Raw genomic sequence first — 27,618 nt, forward strand, 5'->3', positions numbered from 1 at the left:
TGAGTAGGGGGGGGGGGGGGGATCGCAGGCGGGGGTCGATGGGGGGTGGGGGGGGGGGGGGGGGGGTGTGTGTGTGTGGGGTGGGGGGTTTGAGGGTGGGGGTGGGTGTGTGGTGCTGTTGGTCGGGGGGTTCGTGACTCGTTGTTCATGAACATGAAGTGTCGCGCACTATACAAGGCGGTGTGTTCGGCAAGCGTGCATTTGGTGGGTGTAGTATGAGGGTCGGGGCGGGACGTTGGGCGACCCTGTGGCGCATCATTCGCACGTGGTACAGCGTTATTTTCCTCTTGTCTTTCCTTCTTTTTTCCTGTTTTCTTTTCTTTCCCCGCTGTTTCGCATTATTCTTCACCCCCTTGACATGTAATCGGTAGTTTGGGCGTTCGCATTGGTGTGTTGTATTTGGCGCATGTATCTCCGCACATATCATTTTGGCAGGCGTTTTGTTTGGACAGCACAATACCCCTACATCAACATTCTTCTTTGTGATCGCATATAGCTTATTTTTGTCAGTGTCGTTCGAGCATACAACGTTACATTCTGGTCAACTGTTATTACGTGGTTTGACTTGCGCCGAGTGCGATGCATATTATACCATTACTGCGCCTGAAGCTCTACAATCATCTCCTTGACAACCATCTCCTTGGCGGCTATCTCGTTTACAACTATCTCCTCCTTGATGGAAGCCTCTCCCTTGTTGGTCATCCTTTCCCCCTCAATCGTCTCTACATTTGTATTTTCGTCTTTGTTCGCATCTTTGTCTTCGTTGGCATCTGACCTTCCTTTTACGAAAAATTTTTCCTTTGCAATTACTGTTTCCTTGGTGCATATGGATTCTTTTGCGACGGTGGCTTCATAGTGCTCCAACAATTTCCTCGAAGTTACAGCTTCGTTGTTCTTTTTCATTCCATTAACAACTTCCCTCCATTCAGACTTCAGCGATCCGCTGAGCTCGTACGGATTGGCCTTCTTAAACAGCTCCACCCAAGTGCTCAAGATCTGTATCGCCCGTTCTTGGCTTACTTCAAACCATTCCTGATGACGTACGCTTTTCCCTTTGTCTTTCAAGCACCCTTTGCAAGGCTGCTCTCGACGCCACTCTTTGATCAGCTCGTAATGCGTAAGCGTCTCCACACGTTGCGCATACGGAACTTCAGTTGCTCTGAACAATTCGGTTGGAGTATATCCGCATTCCGACCATTTTGCCAGACGTTCGTCGACCGATCTGGCCGTCCAACCAATCTTGACATGACCAGGCGAAGATCTGCGGCTGTACATGTATACCATTCCTGTTTCGAGGTCCCGCTTGGGAGCTCGCACGTTCAAATCTTCACAGATCTTCCATGCGACAGTATCTTCAGGTGTAGGATCGTGGATATGAGGAGTAAATTCTGTCGATATGGAAAGTTCGACTCGTTTAGACAACTGTGTAAGGGAATCGCTCACTACGCGGGAACGGAGGTGGTATCGCTTGCTCGTTTCTAGAGTCTCTGCCTCAAGTGGCGCATTGTCTGGTATGATCATCGGAGAGACACATAGAAGAGGTGCTGAACTTGCTTCTAATCGCGATGGGTTTGGGCTGATAATCGGCCATTTCGATCTATCAAAAGGACTGTAGGATGGACTGGACGAGGGTGTCTCGACCGTGGTGGCGCGGCTAGTAGCCGAGGAGGGAGATGTGTTGCATGAACTGGGGACTGAACTGCTGGCCCGTGAAGTTCGCTTGGGCGTTGTAGGCGCAGAAGCGTAAGCCGATTGCCGTGAAAGCCTTCCCAAATCCTTTTTGACCTGGATCTCATCCAGCCAGCGCTCGACCAGAGGAATCAAGAGTGGACTGGATAAGATAATATCTCGATGTTTTGCTCTGGAACAGCAAGTGGACTGAATGTAGTCTCTGATATGATCTACAAGCTTATCTTCCGACTCGTTCTGAGCGATGATAGGATGCAGTTCAATCGCCCGTCTGTTATCGGATTCGGAGCAGTCCCACCTGCACCGTCGGTCTGGACGGTCAGCCTTCACGAAATATATGCATTGTTTCTGCGCATTTGGGTTGAGGTCATTGAAGCTGACGAAGAAATCTACACCCGGGTCTGGAACAACCATCTCGAGGTGTATGTAGGACAGCTCTAATGCGAGTGCGTAGACTCACGAGCTATATGAACACCGGTGAACCAGCCTACGTGGGCGGAGTCGCCAAGCGGCCGCACTGCCTGCTATGTTCAAGCTGAGAAGCGGAGCAAGGGCCCTGTGACCAAACCTGGATTAATTTTAGGAACAGCTTGGGGTGTAGGCGCCAGCGGCTTTTCGCGGGCCATTAAGATCATGCTCCAAGACAAGGCTAAGCGAATGCTTCGCTAACCCTTGCGCTATGCCGGAGTTGTGCCTTCTTGGTGGCTCGTCGATCCGTAAAATTGGTATTGAGTGAGCCTGCCATTGATAAATCTTGAACTTTACGAAATATGAATACAGAAAAATAAGTTATCAACCGGTCCAGCCAGCAGCATACTTGACAAAGTGTGTAGGACCGCGATAAGTCTTGATCTGGGCTTACGTGCTAATGTACCTCGCCGGCTAATCGAACACTCACCCGAAACTCCAGCAGTCCACTCCCCGCCCAGCATTGCTTTTAGCTACTTCATATACAATCGAAAGTCTACTTCTGATCTATGAATGATGTTTCTCCATGCGTCGCGAGACGCCACGAACATCTTTTGGCATAATAAAGGGTACAGGACATTGAAAGATTGGGTGATCTTATGGTGCGAGCCTTGAGCTGTAAATTCTACTGTTTTCAATGTCTTTGATCAAGCAATTTTACTGACTGTGCAATAGGACAATTCAGCGTAATTATTATGTAATAAAGCTTTTCCTGCTAGTTATATATGCCTTCCCAATTCTAGGCCTAGCTGACAATATATATACTATTCTGCATTACTGTTAGTAGTTGCCTGATCAAACGAAACTCTTGACCGGAAAATATGTTGATGCAGAACTGCCTTTCGATAATAATTTCTGCAACACACTTAGCTTGCTCTTAACTGTATGCGCGCCACGTAGTACTCACTACGAAGACCGATACATGCAGCAAGCAATAACGACTGATGCAGAACTAGCGACGATACAATTCTATCCAACGCTAGACAATTTTGAATCGTTCAAGATCTATCCAATGTTTACCCTTGTCTAACATAGCAATACATTCTCCAATTTCGATCTTCCCCTTGGATGTGTTTTGCCTGCCGCGTGATGAGACCAGTGGAAGTTTTATCGAGATTGATGATGCCTGAGCTCCAGCAGCGGAAGCGAACGTGGGAATTGTGAGCTTTTGTCAACCTTAAGCATCCTAAGCTGGACGACACCTGTTTCCAAGAATTTGCCAAGCAAGTATGAGCATTCGTGCAATTTTGAGAAATTGAGGACATCTAACAGTATGACCTTTCAAGTCAGTTCGTCCCTGCCTCTATTTTCAGATGCTCAATATACCCTAGCAGTGTCTTATCCAAGGTGTCTATATCCGTCCTTCCACAGCAATACACCAGCCAGGAATTGATTGCTTTTGGCCCGATTTGCGGTAGATGTGAGATCTCCGATCGGGGACAATTAGCCTTCGAACGCAGTCTGCCCTTCTTTGGTGGGTCTCTGATGTACGCTTGAGCTAAGCTAATTAAATAACGTGGCTTTTGGTTTTGCAAGCCAATTCCCCCGAAGTAGCGACCAAGAGTTTCAGGCAAGGCCTTTGAAAGTAATTCTGGCGTTGGATATGCTGCCAGACATTCTGAGGCGCGTTGGCAAGCGAGTTGTTGTTGTTTTACGGCGCGCTGGGTGAAGACGATCGCGATCAAGAATTGAAACTGTGCGGGTACATCAGATGAGTAGTAGTGGATGCGCAATTGGTCTTACCTGGTTGTCTTTGAATCGTAGAAGGGGGTATTGTGAAGCGATGTTCGCTTGCTGAGTATTTCGGAGTTCTGATGGCACAATGCTTTGCAAGCTCAAAAGACTGCTGGCAGTAGTTTCCTGAGACGCATTCATGACAGAGACATCACTCGATTCGCATGACAATCCAGGCGTTGATGGTGACGAAGTTATTGAAGACGATATCTTTGTTTCCGTCAACAATTCTGGGATATGTTCGAGCTTCTTCGCGACAATTCCAATGTCTGTCAGACCTTCAAAGGAGTTATCGCTTGCTGATTGTGCAAAAGGCTCTCCACCCCTAAGATCTTCCGTGGCTTCCGCTTGGACCTCAGATTTTTCCATTACCCTGTGAACATTTCTGTCGTTTGTTTCCAGATTCCTGCTTGTCTGTTTTACTGTTTTGAGAACCTCTTGGTTCATATCACGTATGTCATATAGCAGGTCGCTATTTAATGTCAGTGGCCGTCAAGAGAGTTTTCAGATAACCTACCTCTGTAGCTGATTTTTGAAGTCAAGCATGATGGCCTTAGTCCTATCCAAGCTTTTCCTCAGCTTCTGCCTTTGGTTAACCCTGAATGCGAACCCGAACCGCTTCCGTTTTCCAATCACATGATACGCAGCCATCTCTCTCTTGAGCTCTTCGACGCTTTCCTGAGCGTGACCGATTGCGCGTGCCAGTTCTGCGCTTTCCCCAAGTCGGACATCACGCTCGTTGCACTGCCGAATGACATGCGTGATCAACTCTTCTACTAATTCGAGGTCCGTCTTCATCTCACGAATATCTTTCGGGCAGTCCTTCATGTTCGTTGTGAGGTCATATAAGGACTTAAGACCTTGCGCAACAGGGATTGCTAAGCCGACAAAACTACCGAGCGCAGCGGCGACTTCCATGGCGATGCCTGGAGGCGATTCTTCTCTCTGACGGATTTGGGAGGTGATAAAGATGCAAGAGTGTTCTATGGTGTTGCTCTGATTCAACAAATCTTGTGTTGTAGTGTTGTTTGACAATTATCGATGCGGTCGCGACAGGCCAGCGTGGAGAACACAAGCTTACTGTACGAAGATTTTGACTAGAGTGTAGAGGCAGCCCGTGGAGGCAGTGTACCTAAAACCTCTCACCGGCCACTGACCGGATGCTGACCGGACCCAGCGGGGCAGGATTGCCAAGCGCTAGGCTCTATTCAGCAGCAAGGAGAACTCACACCGCTAATAAAAGTGTCTAGCAACATATCGCCGTGGTATGTTATACCGCGTAGTAAAACAATAAGGATTGTGCTACATAATGTGCCGGTGTACCTGATGTTACCTGTCCTATAGGCGAAAAGAGGCCTGCTAACAATCGTGAAGATCATGCTTCAAGACAGGGCTTAGCTAATGTTTCGCTAGTCCTTGCATTATAAAGCTGCGCATTCCAGCCGAACTATCATTTCAAGGGTGTGATCTTGCTAATTGAGCTGGCAGCGGGTGGATGTGAGAGCAGGAAGTAAAGCATTATCTTGGCTTGTAGATTTTGCGAGACTTGACTTTAGCACACGAACGTCGTACGGAATGAGTTTGACTATTCTCCGCGCTTACTTTTCTAGCAATCACCCGCTTGCACGGCGGATGACTTATACTATGGTTTGTATCTAGGTAGCTCCGGCCGTCCCTCCAGCGCCGCTCAATTTTATCGCGTCCATTCGTGGTAAAGCTTTCTGAGGATTCCTCAACACTCATATCCATCAGCTGTTAGACTCTACTCTTGTTCTTTCTTTAGCCATTCCACTTCCTCATTCTCATCACCAACATTACCGCCGCTATCATCACCGTTCCTACTTGCCTCCGCTGCATCTCCCAGGACGATTTTCTTTCCCCTCTTCTTCCGACATCTTTGTACCCTTGCTTGACCTAACAAAGCCTTCAATTCATTTATGAAACGAGAGAAGACTATAGCATTGTGTTCCACATGTCGTAAGTTGCGTTGACCAATCGAACTCTTTTCACATCCCATAACTGTCCTGTGTATGAGCCTGCATGCCGTTTATCAGCAGGGAGATGCACATGGCACTTTTTCCGTCTGAGAGTTTTCTTCATGACCATGGTGGTGATCTCTTGGTTAGCAACGTGGATGGTGCGGCCTAATTTGAAGCAGTAAATTTTCATGGTGATTGGTGTTCCGCTTAGGTTCAAACCCTTTTTTTTGTAGTATCGAGGACCAATTTAGGTGTATACGCGTTCTTCATGTCGAGGGTAAGACGCGCGTAGCTTGAAGCGTGCTCATGGACAAAAAGGTATAAACCTAGACCATCGTCATTATCTTCTAGTAGTCGTGATAGTCTGGTCTGACCAAGTCTTAGTCTAGTCTGAACTAATAACTTGAACAACTTCGTGCTCGCAAAAGAGCTACGCATCGTAACAGACGACGAAAGCAAATAGTAAGGCGAGAGAAAGAGTTAGGGTGTTTAGCTTAATTGGCTGGAATCTTTGTATGAAGCAAACGTTACAGATAATTTAGTGTTGAAACTTATAAAAATACATGCACCTATCCCAATTATTGCCACACCATATATTCTATAACTTTGGGGGCTGCGCAACATTGCCGCGAAAGCGGTCTGCAAGAAGAGCATAATTCCCCCTTGTAGTATCAAAAGGTATGTTATTCAGACGATCATACAGAAGAAAAGATCGACTGAACGTAACAAAGCTCGCATCGAAGTTGATACCAAGGTCTTTGTTCTTTGCAATAAGTTTGGCCTGTGCATTCCTGAACGCAGTAACGGAGGGGTTGTCGTCACAAAGCCAGAATTTGAAGACACCGTTCAGACTTGGATTATTGTAACCACCATAGTAGGCACGAGAGTCGAGACCAGGGACCGGCGTGTGGGTACTGGCGTTGTAGATTGTACCGGAGGGAATGTCCGCGAGAAGACTGTTCATAATGTTGGCTGCGAAGGTTGAGTTGTCAAACGAAGACGTGTTCGCGTTGGAAGCATTTGCAACAACCCAGTAAAAGGCATTGTAAGTTTCGAAATGATCGGAAGATTCGCAGGTGTTCTGTATATCATGGAACGCTTCGTAAGCGTAAAAGCTCATCACTCCCGAGAAGTCACTGAAAGCATTCCCATCGGGGCCGATGACCGTCGCAGTGTAGTTATTCGATGGTGGTGTGGAAAAGGATGATTGAGAACGGCTGTAAAGCTCGGTTATGTCGTTGTGGCCGAAATATGAGGGTTGCGCATGATTTTCCGTAGTATTGATTCCGTAGGCTGAGTCAAAGATGTGACCCTGGACATAGGCGATAGGCTGGTCGACAGTGTCCGGAGCGTTCCATGATTTGCGGCCGTGAACTATCGTATGATGGTACAGATATTCCGAAGTGGTCAGACCTTGACGACGCTGGTTGGCGACAAGTTGCTTAGGAAACGAGTTGGGCCAAGTAGTGTTAGCCAGGCACTGCGCGACCAAGCCTTGACTAAGAAAGATCAGAACCGGAATATTGGGTAGCAGCATGACTAGTCACGATGACTTTGAACTCGTGAACTGTAAGCGTGGCGCTGGCACATAGCTGTTTTTATTGCCTATTTATGTCGGGATGTGGAGGTTGGATACTTACATAAAAGAGCCGTCGGCCCGCGCACGTCGCACAAAGTGGTGACGCGGTGGAATAGTGAACATTCGTAACTAGCTCGCCGACGCGCGGCCAGACTCGCGCCGGCGTTGTCTTGAATACTTTCATCAACCAATCCTTAGTCTCTACTCTTCTTCCTCCCGCAGCCATTGGAAGACGTTGATCATCTTTAAATTGTTCCTGATTCTGTCCATAGATAGAAATACCCTACTCAGAACTCATCCTAAAGACCAAACCTCATTCGCCCTTGAGGATAGTTCAACCCTACTTCGTCGATACTGTTTGGATATACATCGCATCCATGCGCTTCATATTATTGTAATCTCTATACGATCCCATGATTTGGGCGCAAGCCGCAAGTCATTTCTACCAACGTCCAATGCAAGTCCAATCCGGGAGTAGGTACTTTCGCCTCGGCGAACCAGCACTAAAAAGTTTCCTCCGAGGAACAGCAGTAAAGCATTGTGAGGTAGATACGGTGTTCGATATAGAGCATCCGGCAAGAATCGTATCATGTCTTTCACTTCTTTCGCGTCCTCTAACTGCTTAGCCAAACCTCGAACTGTTATACGCGCACTTTCAACTGCGCCAAAAGGATCGTTGCTCGCTGGGGTGCATTTATAATGTAGGACCTGTAGCTCTGCATTTGGCTCCGGACAGCTGGCTTTATAAAAACACACCGGTCTACCTGCAGACACCCATGAGAAAGATGGTCCAACATACAGCGGGTCGGTTGTTTCCTCCTGTGTTGAATCCAGAGAAGACCAACTGAGCCCGTATGACAAGTCTTCAAGCCAAAGTCCGGCGATATACGTAGCTGGCATCACTGCCTTATGTTTCGTCAAGGCTGCCAAACTGGACATCGCTGGTAGCTTATCGGTAGGCCTAGTAAGGGTCGTTTTGCTATACTCTACCACCAACGCATACCATGGATCGAACGAGATGGCTCGAAGTCCCCAATCCTCAATCCGCCAATGTTTTACATGTCCGCTAGCTCTGATATCACTTGCATAGGCAACCTCGCTGTCCAGGGGTAGAGTAGCAGATCGTAATCTTCGAATCTTCTTCCAAGTATCACCGTCCGAGATCTTTGGATTCAGGAGACGTACCGGACACCGTTCTGAAACCACAATCGCATTGCACTCCCATAAAACTTCATGATGGAGGAAATGAAGGATGCGCCTCGAATGGAACCTTTCTTGGAAGATCCAGCCTCGTTGAGTCAGTATGTTATCGTGAGCAGTGTACCTTGTGCTCCAGATGTAAGGACAAATGAGCCTCTGTCGGACCTCAGTAGAGCTTAGTAGTGTTGGATGCTCACAACCCCGGATTTCCAGGAGATTTCTATCAACTAGAAATCCGGCTTCGGCGTTTTCGGCTACATCTGCTGAGATGTTCAGCCACGCACCTGCATAGATTTCACCCATAAGAGATGACTGATCGACCCAATCAGTTGAAGAGTCTTGCAGGATACACAAGGCATCGATCCATAGATATCGCTTGCCAAGCTTCCTCGTTACGACAACTGCGTCATACAGTGTTCGTGGGAAACTATTCATCGGTATACCAGTCAGTCTTTCCGCCAGTGTTGTTGACTTTGTGGTGAGCAGTTCAGAAGCACTCCATCTATAGCTGAGGGTGACGTAGTCACCAAACCTATCTTCACCAATCGTGAGCCGTGGAGTTTGACTGCCATCTGCAGGACCAACATCTATGATGCGGAAAGGAAGTTTGGCCGGAGCCTTTTGATTGCACTGCGGATGGCTCTCACACCTGGCTATCCACAGCTTGATTAGTTCGACAACGATTTCCGAAGAAGGGTTTTCCTGCGAGTGAGATCTTTGGCAATGACGCCGGAGATTTGAACCCCTTCTAGGGACTATGTATGGTTAAACATATAGAGTCTGGACAGAGAGTCAGCAGACTTACAAAGGTCTTGTTGATACAAGTGAAATGGTCGCAAGTCACGTTGAATCGGATTTCCAAAGCTCCCCGAATCAGACTCAGACTGTAGCGATAATTTTGTGTCCCGGTCTGGGATGGACTCCAGGAAAAGAGGAATGCTCCGGTTTCCGCAGTAGACTTCCAGTCTCTCTCCATGGTCGAAGGGTACTGATTGATAATACGGAAAGTATCTCACAGTAACCTGCCAGCGTTCATCCCAGGCAAGCGATCTTGGTGGAGCACTGACACGCGATCTTGGTGGAGTCCTGGCAGGCGATATCGGTAAACCATCTCCATCCAGAGCCTCCTCGGGCCCGCTTAAGTCAAGCCCAGAAGCGAACAGGGTACAGAGATGGCACCCTTTGAGGGCGGATCTTCGTAGCGCGTGTATATTCTCAGCGTGTTGGAACAACTTTGGAGTGACGTCCAGGCCGCTATGCTCTTGCGATGGCTGAACGTCGAATCGAAGTGTTTTGCAGAGCTCACAAAGATTACCGAGCTGCGTTTCCATTACGATGGTACTTGTGGTTGCTGAAAGGTTCGTAGGGTCGCGCGACCAAGGATGATGGAACCTTGGAAGAGTTGTGCAGCCGTCGAGAAGGTATGATCGAAATCTCATAAAAGCTGAAACCATGGCTTCCCCGCACAAGGCTGATGATTAGTGGTTTCAACATCGTTCCACGGCGACTGGTGATTGGACGTAGTTTGCGCCTCAAGGCAGCCATTCAGCTTCCTCAGCCGCAGCATGTTTAGTGTCGAGACTGCAAACACCGCTCGTCGCCCACTTAAGTCCAAGTATGGGGACGCGGTTTAGACTCTAGTTGGTACATCTGGTCCCTACATGGTTTGAGTTATGAGATCATATTCGAATGCAAAGGGTTGGTAGCCAGTCGGCGTGTACTAAGTGTCGTATTCGTGCGGGTGCGCGTGATACGTACCCCAACCACCCGCGACGCCACGCAAAAGTTAGGCTATCATACCACACACAAAAGCCGTCATCATAAGAAATAGTGGCGAAATACGAAATAGGCCCATGCGACGACATTTCTCATCTAAGTTTTCTGGATAGAGCGATCTTGCGGCCACGGCTGCTGTATGTGGGGGTAGAGGGATGGAAAGCCTCCACCAACGAGACGCTGACTACAGGCAGCTTCACCACCACGTTTCTACTTCTTGATAGGTGGTACAGATCTAAAAGCCTTGTGCTGAAATTCTGGGGCTATCGCATAGCCTTTTCCAAATGTCCTGCGCCTGCTTATCGCGCTTTTTGTGCGCCTTGCAGTCGGCGGCTTGTACAGCCTTTACAGCCTTGAACAGGCTTTCCTATTTTGCTCTTCCTGCTCAAAGACCAGTGTGCTTCAAGCATCAATCTACTGTTGATCGGCCAGACGAGTGAATGTACCACCCGCAGCTTCAACAATCTGCTTCAACGCTTTCGCAAATAACTCCCAAGAATCTCGCTGCCCCTCAACTCGCCCGATAGGTCCGAAAAGTATGACTTCGCGTCATAGTATATGTCTTGCCTAGTCTGTTCTTGGGAATTCGCATCATCTCCCCCTTCATTTTCGCCTTCGGTACCATCATCATGGTGTTCACGTTCTACTAAAGGCAGCCGCACCATGTGGTAAGTCACATCATCAATGTACTCTCTTTTAGAATCGCCTGGAAGATGAATGTCGGGAGCCATTCTAGGAGTTGACACACACCGGAGAAAGCGTACATGCAAACCTGTTTTGTAGCGTCTAAGTTCGATGGTTGCTTGTAGAGGTAAGTGATGGAAGAGTAAGTTCATGGACATACCTACAATCTGTAGTGAAGCGTAAGGATCTTTGTGTAGAGACTTCTGGTGTCATATCAACACTGGACAGGCGTTGAAGGATGATATCGTCTCCGTCAACAGTCAGGTTCCAGATCACGGACTCGAATTGCCGCGCTGTAACATGTATGCGTACTGAACCTGCAAGCGGTTTTTCCGACAAGGTTGCGTTAGAATTCAACCTACCATCTACATTGCGACTATCTTGTATTGGCAGATTCGACTGAACAATGGTTCCAGTCTTGTCCGGCTCGCGTTGTTCCGATTGCTCGCAAAGATGTGGAACATCGACCTCGCGAGCTTGTTGGACATCCATCTCTGTGTTCGGAAGTTCATGCTGCTCGAAATCCAAAGAGGTGACAAGTTTCTCTCCACCCGGTCACTTCCAAAGGATGGTGAGTCTCTTGTTTCTCTCACTTGATACGACCAAGAGACCCGGAAGGCGTATCCCATGTTTGCCGGCTATGTTCACTGCATATAAGTGCTTATGCGACTGACCGGACATCCATACCAGTGTCGTCATCATGCCCTCCTTACGGAAAATCACAATCTCACCATAGAGTTCGTTTGGATTGATGTAGATTCCTGGTCTTCCAGTAGCAAGGTATCCATGGGCAGTCTGTTCATCTGGTGACGCGAAGGTTTCATCTCTCGTTGTGAACATATCGGTCTACTTGGCAAGGTCGTTTTCTCTGTATCTCCGCTGCGGAGAATGTAACTAGTTGTACTTTCACATCATCTGTCGTAGTTTGCTTCTTTCCTGTCGTCATGATAAAGATAGGGCATGGGACAAGCTCGTGTGATCTAGCGCCTTGACAAACCTGCTGTTGGTTTCAAAGTCATTCTGATGATACATTCCGAGACGAGAAAACGTGTTAGATGGCATACGAGTCAAGACGTGTGTAATGTTCAGGTGCAGCTTTCCATTCCGATTCCGAACGGAGCAACCCCCGCGTTGAGCTAGGATGTCTCGGGAGAAGCGGGGTACGCCTCCATGTCACTTTGCTCCTTGTGGCCAACATCAACTCCGTGCACAAGCGGGATGACTCTTTCTGACGCGAAAGTCTAGGCTCCATGCCGAAACAACCAGCGTATCTCGCGAGCGTCAGCGCTAAGCCAGAGCGACTCAATGCGACGCCCGTCATCGCATGAGGCTGCCTAGTATATAAGTTCACACAAGGAAGGCAGCATGCGCCTGCAAACACAGGAGCATTATCCCCCTCAACTCACAACTTGATACGCACAACTTCAGCAAGAGTGACCGCAATCGCAATCATGGCAGAACAAAAAGCCGCCTTCATCAAAGTTCCCACCGACCTCACCAACGGCTTCCAAACCATGCCCGTCGAGCCCTCAAGACGGCTGCCTGAATCCGACATACGCATCGAAGTCTGCACTGAACGTGACGCAACCAAGATTGCCGAGGGCCTCTATCTGTGTTTCCCCGACGACTGGTGGGCAAAGAAAGAACCACTGGATCTCCGTCCCCAGGAAAACAGTAACCAGATCCGTATCCAGCGCATGGCTGCACGCCTAACCCCAGCCATCACCGACCCACACCACAGTTTTATCAAAGCCGTCTACATCCCCACGGGCGAAACGATCGGTGTAGCAGGCTGGACACTGCCGTCGAATCCAGGCGTGCACAACATGTTCCGCCGCACTGCTGTTGAGCACTACGGGTGGCAAGAGAAGATGGGCTGGAGCGATGCTGAGCTCGAGGAGATGTGGTCACATGTTAGCAATGAGACCTGGAGCGTTCAGTTTGGCAAGGATGACGAGACGAGGAGGGAGATTACAGAGGGGAAGCCGCATTGGTATCTTGCGCCGTTGCTAACGTGGCCCGAGTGGCAGGGACGCGGGGTGGGGAAGAGGTTGATGGATTGGGCTATTAAGCAGGCGGATGCGGAGGAGGTTAGTACGCCGATGTATTTGGAGAGTAGGCCGAGTGCTAGGCCGGTTTATATGCATTTGGGGTTTGTGCCGTGTGGGGAGTATAATATGCTCAGGAAGGGACCGGCGGTTGTGAGAGGGTTGGAGGCGGAGGAGGAGAGTAAGACTGCGAATGTTAGGGTGGATGTTGTGGGGAAGGAGACGGAGGCTGATGTGGTAGGGTAGGTTCTATGTCACGATGTGTCAGTAAAGCAACGTTTCCACAGCGGTCTCCTGAAGAAGCAAAATTTTAATGGTATATATCTCTGTTTGAATTACCTGATGTTACAGCAACGTCAGTGATACTCTGAAAGCAAACGAATATCGACACGCTTGCTCCAGGTACGAAAGGGTCATTCCGCTTAACAATGGCGAATGTGCCGGTTGCGACTGAGTGCTCATCAAGCTACTTGTTGATAATAGTCTCGCCGCCAGCTGATTATTCGCAGTCGGCTATATTGATCGCAATGCATACATCGCTATGAGGTGACTGTGGGTAGAGACAAAGGTCGCAATAGTATTTCTGTTTATGTGTGGGTATGAACGTACCGGAAGATCTCGACGACGGTGACGCGAGAGATGCGAGTAAGAGCACAGAACTGAGAAGGAACGCTGTGGTGATGAGCCCCTGGAAAGCATTTGTTTGCTCCCTCACAGCCAAAAACCGACTAGTCGCCCTGAGCACGGACTCACCAGTTACGATGCTGATTGGTCCCAGGGTTCCACTAGACGAGCGCAAGTGAAAGCAGGAACGCGAAGCACTACTCTGCCAGAGCTATCATGGCAGCTGTCAACAAACGATCATCATCATATCTTACAAGTCGCGTTGAGAACGAACCAGGAACATGGCCATGCCACTTTACTGCTCGCGACGGCCGAAGTGACTAGAGGAAGCAAAGTAACTCACTCAAAGCACACGACTTGGGAGACAACAACCAGATACTCACTACCTCTACTTGTTTCAGTCCTTACTCTGCCTGGCCCCCTCTTAGCCTACATCCGCACCTCCATCAACTCCATCAACTCCAGCATTCGCGTCGTCATCCCTGTACCGACAAATCCAAGCACCTATTCCGTCCGGAGAGAGGAAAGAGATGTATCATGTCATTTCTAAGTCTTCGCTACACGTGATACGGGCTTCATTGGTGACACGCGTCGGAAGACATGGACGTAAAGTTTGGCGGGTTAATTCCTGCTCAGATCAAACGAGAAGATCTGGAGTAACTAGTCACCATGTGCTGGGATTCCCTAACGTCTCAACTCCCATGTCGTAGGATAGCAGCATGGCACGTGAAGGCAAGTCGGTTTCGTTGAGTCGTGCCTATGACTGCCATGGACCTCGTAAAGGCAATGTCGTAATCAGGCCGTGGCGGTCGCGCATCAAACGGCCGGCTAGCCGGATTCTCGCTCCACCGAGTACATTAGCGCCTTCCCACATGGCGCCAGGCCGGCCCATCCAAACATGACCTCCAGAGGCCGCACCTCACCACCACCATGAGGGTGCGATTGACGCCGTTGCGCCTCGCATGCGCCGTCGCCGTCTTTGTCGTCTTCTCCCTGTCCACGCTCGTTGTCCGCCTATGGCGCGGCGAGCGCGGCTACGATATCCTCCCGCCATCGCCTGCGACACCCGGCGGCGGGCCTCCTTCGCACGTCGCCTACGGCACCGAATGCTCGCCCTTCTCCGGCGGCGTCATGGACCGCGTGACCGTTGTCCTCAAGATCGGCGCCGGCGAAGTCGCAACCCAGTTGCCGCTCTACCTCAACCGACTCGGGCGCTGCAAGCAGGACCTGCTCATCTTCTCCGACCGCAAAGACACGTACAATGGCTTCGACATATCCGACGCCCTCGCTCACCTCCGCCCGGAATATAAATTCAATAACCCGGACTTTGACGTCTATGACCGCATACAGAGCTCCAATGGCACGGCAGCGGCGGGTGGTGATAAGAGCGAGGAGGGCTGGCGTCTGGACAAATACAAGTTCCTGCCCATGGTCGAATGGACGAGTTACCACCGCCCGGAGTCGGAGTGGTATGTGTTTCTAGAACTAGACACGTATGTGAATTGGGACAACATGTATCGGTTCTTGTCCACGTTCAATCCAAAGTCGGCCTACTACTTCGGCTCCCCGGTCTGGCCTAAGAAGAAGACGGTCTTTGCACACGGCGGCACGGGCTTTGTCCTATCGCGTGGCGCGCTCGATAAGATCATGGCGCTAGGCCGTATGTTTGGTGAAAATAAGCACTTTCCCGGTACCCATTTCTTTGGCGTCGATGTCAAGAAGCAGTGCTGCGGCGACGAGATGCTGGCGCAGGTGCTGAAGAAGAGCGGTGTCTCACTCCGAGGATACTGGCCCATGTTCAACGGCGAGAAGCCAATTACCATGCGCTTCGACAACGAGCAGTGGTGCGAGGCGGTCTTGACGATGCATCATCTCGGCGGAGATGACTTTACACGATTGGCACAGTGGGAAGAAGCGCGGAGTCATCCAGAGAGGCCGCTCATGTTCGAAGAGCTGTTCACTTTGATTGAACCGAATCTGCAAGACAAGGCGGAAGACTGGTCCAACATGTCTGAGGACGTCGTATATAGAAAGGGCAAAACAGCGGCCAAGTCCTTTGACAAATGCCAGAAGGCTTGTGTGGGCGATGGCAGATGTCTGCAGTTTGAACACGACGGTAATGAGTGCCGCCTTGGCTATTCCATTCGACTGGGTCACCACCAGAGCAGTGAGGGCGAGCGGAGGTGGACGAGTGGATGGATGTTGCCAAGGATCAAGGCGTTCAAGCAAGCCCGCTCGCCTTGTCAGGGCGCGCGCTTTGTTCACTCCAATCCTTGAGTTGCATCTCTTTTCCGGAAGCATGGACGACGATATGATATGTTTACGGCATTATATGGCGTTTGATACCCCCAAGGCGTTTTTGGATGGCACGTTGTTGTTGTTGTATATATTGTGCGGGTTGTTGGCGCATCGCCATGGTTTTGGGGATGGCGTGGGGATGATCGAGGCATTGGTAGGCATCTGCTTGCGTGGGATGCTGCGGACTGGAAGAAGGAACTTGGCTTGACGGATTCGGCAGCGCCACCGACGGGTCGATGTGAGTGGCTCCGAGGGAATGATCTCGCAATGCAACTTTAGCCGCGTCTTACCATAGCTTGTACGTGTGGACAGAGATTGTGGCATACCTTGTACGGGTGCCGAGCCACTCCGACACGTTCATGAATGCTCGGAAGTGTCTGAACTCGCAAAGGATTCGACAAAGCAATCATCCTTCTGTGTCAGCTGGAAGCACTGCAATGAGTGGTGGGTTTAGTTAATACTCGAAGATAATACACGTTACACATCACTGCAACGCGCAGCACCGGGTGCTTATAGTAGAACAAACTCAACTGCTTGTTTTGATACCGTCATCACCACTGTCTTTGTTATTGCTAGTAATGGTTGTCAAAGTGTTCAGCTGGTACTGGTGGTGCTGCCCTTGCTGCCCTTCTGAGTGGGAAAGGAAGGAGCTCCTAGCTCCATCGTGATTCACATGTACTCTCCCCCTGATCTTTTTCGCACTCATCTGATCGATACACTGCTTGATCCGCCACTTGATTCGACCGTTCAGCCCCAATAGCATCCGTCATGCGGAGGCGCGCAAAACGATAGGATTGTTGAGTGCAGCGGACGTATCCCGCTACGCTTATGTTTCTCTCCTCTGATACATCTACCCCAGCCACGTCTTGGCATGACAGCAGGCGTACTGGTTGAGTCGAGATGCTTGCCAGCTGAGTACGTGAACGCCATCCGGACACTAATGCAGGTACCGTACGAGCCAAGCCAAGTGTACATACGCGGTCATTCTTAGACACACACTGTAACAGTACAATTCGTGATACACTGCGCTACCTAATACGCGCAATACTTGCTAACCAAGGTATATACATTCCTAGATCAGCCACACCATGAGGGGTGTAGTTTCTCCCCTACGAATTATCCTCGCGGACGTAACAGATGACCCCCTCGAAGCGCCTTCCCTCGTGGCAGACGCAAGAGCAAGGGATGAAAGAGCACAGTCTAGACGTCCGGAAAGCCGCAACATTGTCAAGCGCAAAAGCAAGTCACACCTAGCGGAACGGGTCGATACCAAGAGCCCCAATCGCATGAACGTTGGCTCCAGGAACTCACGCCACGTGCGCCGCAGGCAAGACCGCAATCCCCTAGCGAGCCAGGACTCCAGCCAGCCGCAACGCGCAAACGGGTGTCAAGTCGTTAGCTCTGGCGGATAATTGCTTGTTTCAACATCTTGGCTCTCGCCTAAGTGCCCCCTTCTTGCAATTGCTTGCCTCGGCGCTAATTGATCAAGCCTCAACGACAAGGACGCGACGGGGATCGTCACCCGTGGACATTTCAAACACCCCAACCCCACATTTCGGCAGCCCCGTCCAGCCTTTCCTGCAGGTACTAGAGTCTAGATCATCGTTATCGATTGCGATGGGCTATGCGCGAAAGATATTGTCGGACCATGGGGCGTAGTACTCTCGTTCACTCCCCAGCTAAGGAGAACATCACATCTCGCTTATCGCCTGTGGATCTACCTAAACGCTGTGCAGGTCAGCGCATCACCTACATGGGCATGTTCGGGGCCATGACAGGCACGTCGTCACTGTAACCTGCATGGCAATGCCAAGTCTGTGGCTCTACCATTGACGAAAATAACTTTCCACCGTGGCTTTTGTTTCTTTTCGGTGTCGGTGACGCCTGGGATGGGGATTCGATGAAAGCCTCTATGCCACAAGCTTTTCTCCATGGATTTGAGGACTATATATGATCATGTCTCTTGCGCGGAATGGAGACTCCACAGCAGACATCACTCGCTCATCGTCTCTTGTGCTTTCCCACTCGACTCTCTCTCTCTAGTTGATTCCCTTCTAGTGTCATCATTCGTTCTGACACAAAGGTCTACATTCGTTCATCTATATCGCAATCATGCGTTTGGCACTCCTCTGGGCTTCTTTGACTGCCCTCGCGGCAGTCTCGTCTGCTGCGATTACGGAAACAGGGGAGTGTGGTGGAACCACTGGTCTCACGTGCGAGGGCTCACGCTTCGGCAACTGTTGCTCTCAGTACGTAAACTCACGAAATCTGACTCTTCTGACCAAGCGGACTAACGAACATCCAGGTACGGTTGGTGTGGTTCTTCGCGCGCCCACTGTGAGACGTCTCAAGGCTGCAAACCCCAGTTTGGCACTTGCACGAACAAGCCGGACAGCAAGATTTCTCCTAATGGGTCTTGCGGTGGATCTTCTGGTTACGTCTGCGCTGGATCTGGCTTTGGAGACTGCTGCTCTGAGTATGGGTGGTGCGGTTCTAGCACTGCTCACTGCGGCGCTGGTTGCAAGTCTGACTTTGGTATCTGTCCTAACGCTCGCTCTTCGTCCACTTTGCAGACTTCTGCTCGTTCTTCATCGGCCGTTCGGTCTTCTTCTAGCTCTGCTAGATCGACTACTAGCTCTGTTCGATCATCTTCTGTTCGATCATCTTCTGTCCGATCATCTTCTGTCCGGTCGTCTTCGACTCGATCAGCGTCTACGCGGACGACTTCTACACGCACAACTCCTACGAGGAGTTCCTCTGCTAGGCCTTCTTCTACCCGCACGACATCGATACGCTCGTCTAGCAGTCGGACATCTTCCTCCACTCGTTTGACGTCGAGCTCCTTGAGGTCGTCAACATCGTCTTCTGTTACGCCAACGAGGTCTAGCAGCGTTTTTGTGTCATCATCGTCATCGAGCGCTACTTCGACGCCTGCTGTTTCTTCCTCGGTTGTTGCAGCATCTTCTACCTCCATCACGTCTTCTGAAGAGGCCGTCTCTTCCGCCGTTGTTTCACCCGAATCCTCCTCTTTGCCAATCATTACTTCGTCGGAAGTTGTTTCATCGGCTGCCGCCGTCTCTTCCGAGATCATCATCTCGTCTTCAGCCGCTGTCGTTACTCTAGAGCTTTCATCCTCGTCTGCTGTTGCTACTCCCGATGCCTCTTCCTCCGAGCTTTCGACCTCATCCGAAGCTACCTTGACAGAGACACCGTCGTCGACGATAACCGCAAGCCCGGACGTGGTTTCTTCGACCGACACCGTCACCACCACGTCGCCTGTGGCTTCTACTCCAGTTGCTGAGAGCTCGTCTTCCACCGCCAGCGAGGTTTCCGATATCGTATCTTCGTCCGTCGAGATCTCCTCCACATCTACAGTAAGTGTGGATGTTACTCCCGTTTCGAGCGATGCGGACGTCACGCCTTCTGCTGTCACTTCCGATGTCGTTACACCCTCGGCCATTGTTACAAGCTCTTCCGAATCAACACCATCTGCTAACGAAGAGACTCTGACAATAACCGAGACTGAATCGCTGAGCACTACGAGCTTTGAGGTAACTCCGACTAGCACCGAGCAACCAGCACTGTCGTCGGATATCTCGAGCTCGGTTCTTACTGAGGGTACTACGTCAACTGTCGACGAAACTGCGTCATCTACTACCATCTTAGAATCCTCCTCGTCGGCAATCGAGACCAGCGAGTCAGTTGCTGCCTCTTCCACCCCGAGTGATGCGGTTTCTTCGACTGTTAGTGAAGTCGTTTCTTCTTCCAGCGAAATTGTTCTCCCAACTATCAGCGTGGTCATTCCATCCATTGCTAGCGAAACCCCCACCAGCTCTAGCGTTGTGCCATCTTCTGTCACCGTTGAGCCCTCCAGCTCTGCATCATCGTCTGCAGCGCTCCCCTCAACATCTTCTACTTCGTCGTCAATCCTAGTGTCCTCTACACCTGTCGCGACCCCGCTACCTTCGTCGGGCGATCCATCTCCAACTCAGTCCTGCATTGCACGATCAGCAAACTACGTTTCGAACGGCAACTTCGAGACTGGAGCACTCAGCGGCTACACCATCGATACAAGCCGCTCAACCGTCAGCATCGTCAACGACGCTTCATCCGCCCACTCCGGTAGCTACTTCATCCGCGGAACAAGTACCGAGAACAACAGCAAAGACAACAACAAGGCCATCTTCACCCGCTACAACATTAATATCCCTTCGGGCACCAAGGTCGTGGTATCCGCATGGTTCAAGTCGCTAAGGTCTGAGACTGAGAGAATCCAGCGTTTCAGGATCTACCTCGATGGCACTGAGCTTGGTAATGTCGTCCCTGTCAATGGTGATAAGAAGTGGGTCAGGGTCGGCAATACCGAGTCGACGCCTCACACCGTCTCGAAGGCTACGCACAAGCTTGAGTTCCGTGTCGACAACAACCCCTCCGATGGTCCATACTTTGACATCGATGATGTTTCTATTGTGGCCGTTGACTGCAGTACTGTGTCAGTCTCGTCGTCGAGTTCGGTCATCGTACCGTCCAGCTCTAGCGTGGTCATAGTGTCGTCGAGCTCTTCTCCTGCTGTTGAGTCGACTACTCCTTCCACTCTCTCTGCGTCTGCCTCTTCATCCAGCGATGTTGTGTCGATTGCTTCAAGTACACCTGCGGCAGAGTCATCTTCTGTCTCGAGCGAAATTCTTACCAGCACCTCTGCGACCGAGACTGCAGTAAGCTCATCAGTTACTGAGATTATTTCAAACACTCCCCAGACTACTCCTTCCGCTTCTTCGATCGAGTCGTCTGTAGTTGTCACTTCAAGCACCCCGGAACCTACTCCTGAGACCACACCCAGTCCTACCGACGTCGTTTCTAGCTCTTCAGACGTCACTCCCACCACGTCTGAGTCAACTCCAGAGGCTACCACTCCTATCGACGTCGCTTCCAGCACACCCGAGCCCACTGCCAGCGTATCCTCAGACATCGTGTCTGTAATTCCGGAGACCAGCCCAACTTCCTCCGACGCAGTTTCTCAGACGCCTGAAGCTAGTTCAGAATCTTCTCTAGAAATCACTCCTACCCCATCGTCTTCAGAAGTCGGCACAAGCACTCTCGAACCTAGCCCGACTTCTTCAGCAGTGGTCTCCCAGACTCCTGAGACGACACCAAGTGCTTCTGCATCAGAGACCGCAAGCTCCACAATTGTCGAGACTAGCTCGTCTTCTTCCGAGGCGATCTCCAGCACTGTTGAGGCTGTGACTAGCTCTTCTGATGTCGCGAGCGTAACACCGGAGACTACTCCTACTCCTACTCCTTCGCCAGAAGCATCGCCTAGCTCCAGCGGCGTTGAGACCACACCCGGCTCTTCTGATGTCGTTTCCGCGACGCCTGAGACCACTCCCATTTCTACACCAGTAGCGACATCTTCCGAGGTTTTATCGAGCACTTCTGAGGCTACGCCTACCTCATCCGATGTCGTATCTGCTACACCAGAGGTGATCTCGACCGCTTCGTCAGCTGTGGTTGAATCGACTCCCAGTCCTACAGATGTCGCTTCTAGCACACCGGAGACAGTTTCTAGCTCTTCCGAGATTGTCTCTAGCACTCTCGAAGTGACAGTGAGCTCTTCAACTTCCACGACTAGCACGCCGTCTCTAGCCTCGAGCTCCACACCTGCTCCCGTTACACCCACTCCGACAACTCTCGTGACTCGCACATCGTCATCTACCGTCTCCTCTTCCACAACCACTTCTGTTCAACCCTGTGTCACCCAGAAGTCCGAGTATATTATCAACCCTGGGTTTGAAACATCGACTAGTGGCGATTACCTCAAGCCCTGGTCGCAAACTCCGAGCGGCGCATTCAGGACCGGAACCTTTTCCACCAGCGACAAGCGCTCCGGTTCCCGTGCTCTCAAGGCTATGACATCTGGAAGCGCGGCTTCAGAATTCACGATTGCACAAGGCGGTATCACTCTTCCAGAGGGTACGGTGGTCAAGATGTCTGCTTGGGTGAAGCCACTTCGCTCCGGATCCACCGCGGGCGCCCCTCTATCGTTCACGTTGAACTTCGACGATGTGGCTGTTGCACCTGTGTTCATCCCCAAGAACTCTGATGAGGATAAGTGGGTGTCTATCACAGGGACAGTTACAGTCAAGCGTGGAGTAGCACACACTGTTTCCCTGGACGTATTGACTAAAGGAAAGACGGGCGACATCTTTGCTGTTGACGACTTCTCCATGCAGGCGACCTTGCCTACCGGTACCCGCATCTGCCCTAGGTAAAAAGTTTCTTTTGTAACGATATGATTACGCACACGCGAGTATTTCCTTTGTCTCGAAGGATGGCATCATGGGAGGGTAATTATACCGAAAAACAGTGAGAAAACCACACTAGTACATACTTTCATTTCAACAATATTCTACCTTACATTCGCTGTAAATTTAGTCGAAATAGTCATTGATTACCCCCAGATACTTGCCTTTACCTTTCTTCCGCATTGATATTCATCGGCGGTATTCTCGTTGACACTGGCATTTGATGATGGGTCTCTGTCGCTGACCTGAGAACATGCTCTTTGTAGCAGGCCGCTAACTCCAACCCCAGATATTTGGAAGCTTCGTCAATCAACAATGCGAGCACAGACAGTACATACAGCCCGGGCTGCGCGGGCGCAGCATAGTATAATTCTAACGAGAACTACTGGAAGCGGACACCGTCTTGAAACGGGACCTTTAGAGTCTGTTCTAGAAAAGGTGAGGGAGTCCAATGACGAAAGCACATTGGCGGATAAGCGCTCCCATACAGTATTGACGGTCGATGCGGAGATACCAAGGTCATTGGTAAGTAGTTTGATTTCGAGAACGAGGTTCAGATTCCGCTCTCTTCCTCCGGAGATTATAATTTCCGATCATACTGCTAAACTGACCGCCGGATCGGAGATAGGCAAAAGGTCATAGAAGGACCCACACAAAGTTCATTATCACCGGAAATTCTTTTAGAAGGTGATATGGAACGTTTCCGAGCCTTCGGACTTGTGCCTTGAGCTAGTATAAAAGTTCTGTCAGATCACTTTTGGTCTAAAAGCATCCATCCCAAGTGTATACATTCCGCACTCTAGCTGGCATATTCCGTCACTACTGCGCCTTACTCGATAATTAATTTCAACCTTCTTCTCTGCTCGGAAAACTTCGTGTACAAACTACAGTAAGTCATCCTATTGCCCTGTGGAGATAGTTGTAGCGTTGTTCACTCGGCTGACTGTCAAATCCGCACAGTATGGAACCGGAACGTCTGCCACTCTATAGATCAGAGGGTCGAGCTCTCGGTGTGGTCTTCGAAAACGTCACCGCATACGGCAGAGGCGGAGATGTTCGCACTGTTCTCGACTTGCGCGCTATGTTGGAGTCTACGCTCAAGCTTCCATTGAATCATCTCTACCGTCTAATCGGCAACCGACAAGAATCTACGAAGAAGATAATTCGAGATGTTTCAGGAGTCGTTTATCCTGGCGAGACTCTGTTGGTGCTTGGCCAACCTGGGTCTGGCTGTAGTACAACACTGAAGATGATTGCCAACGAGACAAGATCATATGCGAGCACCGAAGGAAGAATCTCGTATGCTTCCATATCGTCGGAACAGATGAAGAAAAAACATGGGTCGGAAGTCGTATACAATGCAGAAGATGATATGCATTACCCGACTCTAAAAGTCAAGCACACGCTTGACTTTGCCCTACGCCTGCGGAAGCCTGCGAAAGACAACAAGCAAGATGCAACCACTTTCTCTGAAGATATGACAGACCGTCTTCTCGACAACCTTGGCATGCCGCACACCAAAGACACCATTGTGGTCAACTCCTTTGTTCGCGGAGTATCTGGTGGCGAAAGGAAACGTGTATCTTTGGCAGAAGCCCTCGCCACCAATCCAGCGGTAGCTTGCTGGGACAACCCCATTCGAGGATTGGACAGTTCATCTGCACTGCAATTTCTCAAACTTCTGAAGAAGATCTCCACCGTCACGCGCATGTCGAACATTGTCACGATATACCAGGGTTCAGAATCTATGTACGAGGAATGCTTCGATCGAGTTCTAGTCATTTATGACGGCAGAATGATATTTTCTGGCAAGGCTCAAGATGCCAAAGACTATTTCATCAGTCTAGGGTTTCACAAATGGGACCGACAGACAACGCCCGGTTTTCTCACAGCAGTCACCGCACCATCAGAGCGAGTCGTTCGTGAGGATCACGTAGGACCAGTTCCCAGAACACCGGACGAGTTCAGCGATGCATTCCGTCAAAGTTTCCATTTCCAGAAGCTGTTGAATGAAATCGATGCCTACCGTGAGATGGCTGCATCTGGTACAACAGACCTTGCTGCTTTCCATGGAGAAGTCAACCGAGTCAGGTCGTCGGCAGCTCTTCCTGAATCCCTTGAGCCGAGGGCAATCTGGACACAGAGTTTCGAAGCATCAAGACGCTACTACCAGCTGCTGTGGAACAATCAGAGAGATCTCTACATCGTTCTTTTCCTGAACGCTGTGAACGCTGTCTTGAATGGTTCGACTTATTTCATGGCTCCAAGACTGCTACAGGATCTTTCGAAAAAGGAGGTGCTATTTTCTTCTCGCTGATCTATTTCTTCCTGAATGCCTTGGCTGAAGTCTCATCCACCATCGAAGCGCGGTCAATCTTGGCAAAGCAGCACAAGCTCGGACTCATTCATCCTGTAGCTTTTGTTATTGGCCAGACAATATCCGAGATTCCCGTCGCCGTGTTCCAGTCCTTGGTGTTCATCTGCTGTTATTACTTCATGCTTGGTCTACACAAGACAGCATCTGACTTCTGGATCTTCGAGTTGATACTGTTTGTTCATTACAGCGCCGTATCGAGTTTATTCCGCATGCTTGGTGCGTGGGCACCAAACCTCAACATCGCATTTTTCATGGCCGGCACAGCTATGCCTATTTGCTTGACCTACGCTGGATATGGTCCTCCAGTCCCTACCATGCACAGATGGGGTTCCTGGATTCGACGAATCTCGCCATCGCCCTATGCACTAGAGGCATTGATGGGCAATGAATTTGCAGACATCGATCTACATTGCACAGCCGACCAAATGGTTCCACATGGTCCCGGATACGAAGATATGCAGTACCAGGGCTGTTCCTTGCCTGGAAGTACCAAGGGTTACAACGTGGTTTCGGGATCTGCGTACCTCGAGATGATCTACAACTACTCCCGGTCCAACTTGTGGAGAAATTTTGGCATCATCATCATAATGTGGTTCATCTACGTTTTTCTCACAGCGATAGGCTTGACAGTTATGACCGACAGGAGTGGCAATGCGGGCGGTCCGGTGTTCGAAAGGGGTGCTGTTGTTGGTGAACATATGCCGTCGGAGAAGGGACAGGACGATCTTGAACATAATGCTTTAACCAAAAGTACACCCCTCGAACCCGTTTCTTCAAACTCGTCAGTCACGCAAGCAGAAGACCCAATGGCGGCCGAGAATGTGTCTGCGAAAGAGAAATCCGACCTCGAATCTGGCCACGGCACGTTTTCATTCAGCAACGTATGCTACTTTGTTGATGTCGACGGCAACGAGAGGCAACTGCTCAACGATGTCAGTGGCTATGTAAAGCCGGGACAACTCACTGCCTTGATGGGAGCTTCTGGGGCTGGAAAAACGACCCTGCTAGACACGATCTCCCAGCGCAAGGGCGTCGGTCAAGTAGAGGGACAGATGCTCATGGGTGGCATGCCACTTGATGAAACCTTTTCACGCTCCTGTGGGTTTTGCATGCAACAGGATGTCCAAGAACCACTAACGACTGTGCGAGAAGCCTTCATCTTTTCGGCAAGATTGCGTCAGTCATCAAGTATTCCCCTCAAGGACAAGTTGCGCCATGTTGAAAGCATCATATCCTTATTGGAACTTGATTCCATTGCCGATGCTCTGATCGGAGAACCAGGAGACGGTGGTTTGAATGTTGAGGAGAGAAAGCGAGTGACTATCGGTGTCGAACTTGCAGCCAAACCTACAGGGTTGCTATTTCTTGACGAGGTAAGGGAGTTTCGTTGTGTCTATCCATCTGTGGGGAATCGTCATGCTGCTTGATACGAAAAAAACATGCTGACTTCCACATTCTAGCCGACTTCCGGCCTCGATAGTCAAGCGGCTTACTCTATCGTCTCATTCCTGCAAAAGATCGCTGAACAAGGAGTTCTGATCGTTTGCACGATCCATCAGCCATCTGCAGTCCTGTTTCACATGTTTGACCACGTACTTTTATTGGTGCCCGGAGGGAAAACAGTCTTCTTCGGCGAGACTGGGCCACACGAAAAGCACGTCATCGACTATTTCTCCGACCACGGTGCAACTATGAGCGCTTCCGAGAACCCAGCCGAATTCATCATCTCCACAGTGACCAATAAGGCTCCTGATGCCAAGGACTGGCCGCAGATCTGGAAGGATTCCGAAGAATGCTCTGCATTGAAGCGTAAGATTGACGACTTGGTCCAGCAAGGTCAGCAACAACCGCCAAACATGATCGAAGGACGCAGCAAGTCGCAGTATGCGCTCCCCCTGTGGGCTCAGATAGATGAACTCACCTGCCGCCATTGGATTGTCATCTGGAGAAATGGGCCCTACAACTTCAGCAAACTCTTCAAGGCCATCTTCTGTGAGCTTTTCATCGCGTTTTCGTATTACAACGCTGGCCCAGACGTGCAAGGGCTGCAGAACTACCTGCTCGCGATGTTAATCATTGTTTGGATCATTCCAGCTACCGCAGCAGATATTCAAGATATCTGGTTCAGTAGATGGGCTATCTTCGAAGCACGAGAGCGGAACGGCATCTACGACTACAAAGCTCTCCTTGCCGCCTTGACACTGGTCGAAATTCCTTGGCAGATTCTTTCTTACACGGCCGTACACTTGTGTATTTACTGGACGGTCGGTTATCCCAACACCACAAGCATCGCTGGATATGTCTACTTCATGTTCTTGATCCTATCCCTGTTCGCAACGAGCTTCTGCCACCTCATGGCCGCCGTCTTCCCGAATCCCACCCTCGCGGGCTACGCGAACTCGTTATTCTGGGTCGCCCTTACTGTTTTCTCTGGTGCACTCGTCACTCACAGCGCCATGAACTCGTTCTATCGCCCCTGGATATTCTGGGTCGACCCACTGCGTTACTTTCTCGGAGGTACCGTCTCGAACGTGCTACATGGCGTCGTTGCACATTGTAGAGAATCTGATCTCACCATTTTTGATCCTCCGCAAAACGCAACTTGTGCCCAATATACCGCAAGTTTCCTCTCGACGAATCCTGGGTATCTGACCAACCCCGACGCAACATCCGACTGTGCCTACTGTCGATACAGCGTAGGAGATGATTATGCCGCCACGCTGGACTATTATCATGGTGATCGATGGAGGGATTGGGCAGTTCTGCTGAGTTGGAGCTTGCTGAACATATTGTTGGTGTGGTTCTTCACCTGGCTCTATCGAATCAAGCTCCGTAAATAAGTCCGCGCGATACTCATGCT

General features: G+C 50.3%; 9 protein-coding genes across 9 annotated transcripts; 5 read left to right on the forward strand and 4 right to left on the reverse strand.

Annotated features, from left to right (window-relative positions):
- Window positions 1-594: 594 nt before the first annotated feature.
- On the reverse strand, window positions 595-2,103 carry AA0111_g12515 (hypothetical protein; the record flags this gene model as incomplete). Its single annotated transcript, XM_028646504.1, has 1 exon — window positions 595-2,103. The coding sequence occupies one exon, from the start codon at window positions 2,101-2,103 to the stop codon at window positions 595-597; it is 1,509 nt and encodes a 502-aa protein (XP_028499883.1).
- A 1,761-nt stretch (window positions 2,104-3,864) lies between these two features.
- On the reverse strand, window positions 3,865-4,809 carry AA0111_g12516 (hypothetical protein; the record flags this gene model as incomplete). The annotated part of the gene is made up of 2 exons (XM_028646505.1): window positions 3,865-4,363; window positions 4,409-4,809. 2 exons carry the CDS (start codon window positions 4,807-4,809, stop codon window positions 3,865-3,867), a joined length of 900 nt encoding a protein of 299 aa, XP_028499881.1.
- Window positions 4,810-6,468: 1,659 nt separating this feature from the next.
- AA0111_g12517 (hypothetical protein) lies at window positions 6,469-7,407 on the reverse strand (the record flags this gene model as incomplete). The annotated part of the gene is made up of 1 exon (XM_028646506.1): window positions 6,469-7,407. One exon carries the CDS (start codon window positions 7,405-7,407, stop codon window positions 6,469-6,471), a length of 939 nt encoding a protein of 312 aa, XP_028499882.1.
- A 5,153-nt stretch (window positions 7,408-12,560) lies between these two features.
- On the forward strand, window positions 12,561-13,403 carry AA0111_g12518 (hypothetical protein; the record flags this gene model as incomplete). Its single annotated transcript, XM_028646507.1, has 1 exon — window positions 12,561-13,403. The coding sequence occupies one exon, from the start codon at window positions 12,561-12,563 to the stop codon at window positions 13,401-13,403; it is 843 nt and encodes a 280-aa protein (XP_028499884.1).
- Window positions 13,404-14,711: 1,308 nt separating this feature from the next.
- AA0111_g12519 (hypothetical protein) lies at window positions 14,712-16,058 on the forward strand (the record flags this gene model as incomplete). The annotated part of the gene is made up of 1 exon (XM_028646508.1): window positions 14,712-16,058. One exon carries the CDS (start codon window positions 14,712-14,714, stop codon window positions 16,056-16,058), a length of 1,347 nt encoding a protein of 448 aa, XP_028499885.1.
- Window positions 16,059-18,191: 2,133 nt separating this feature from the next.
- Window positions 18,192-18,420, forward strand: AA0111_g12520 (hypothetical protein; the record flags this gene model as incomplete). The annotated part of the gene is made up of 2 exons (XM_028646510.1): window positions 18,192-18,332; window positions 18,385-18,420. The coding sequence occupies 2 exons, from the start codon at window positions 18,192-18,194 to the stop codon at window positions 18,418-18,420; spliced, it is 177 nt and encodes a 58-aa protein (XP_028499874.1).
- A 162-nt stretch (window positions 18,421-18,582) lies between these two features.
- AA0111_g12521 (hypothetical protein) lies at window positions 18,583-19,740 on the reverse strand (the record flags this gene model as incomplete). The annotated part of the gene is made up of 1 exon (XM_028646511.1): window positions 18,583-19,740. The coding sequence occupies one exon, from the start codon at window positions 19,738-19,740 to the stop codon at window positions 18,583-18,585; it is 1,158 nt and encodes a 385-aa protein (XP_028499878.1).
- Window positions 19,741-19,805: 65 nt separating this feature from the next.
- Window positions 19,806-22,348, forward strand: AA0111_g12522 (hypothetical protein; the record flags this gene model as incomplete). The annotated part of the gene is made up of 2 exons (XM_028646512.1): window positions 19,806-19,822; window positions 19,873-22,348. The coding sequence occupies 2 exons, from the start codon at window positions 19,806-19,808 to the stop codon at window positions 22,346-22,348; spliced, it is 2,493 nt and encodes an 830-aa protein (XP_028499877.1).
- A 994-nt stretch (window positions 22,349-23,342) lies between these two features.
- Window positions 23,343-27,598, forward strand: AA0111_g12523 (Brefeldin A resistance protein; the record flags this gene model as incomplete). Its single annotated transcript, XM_028646513.1, has 3 exons — window positions 23,343-24,624; window positions 24,675-26,131; window positions 26,219-27,598. The coding sequence occupies 3 exons, from the start codon at window positions 23,343-23,345 to the stop codon at window positions 27,596-27,598; spliced, it is 4,119 nt and encodes a 1,372-aa protein (XP_028499876.1).
- Between the last annotated feature and the right edge of the window lie 20 nt (window positions 27,599-27,618).

Source organism: Alternaria arborescens (genome assembly GCF_004154835.1).
Source record: "Alternaria arborescens strain FERA 675 chromosome Unknown contig_84, whole genome shotgun sequence".
Lineage (NCBI taxonomy): Eukaryota > Fungi > Ascomycota > Dothideomycetes > Pleosporales > Pleosporaceae > Alternaria > Alternaria arborescens.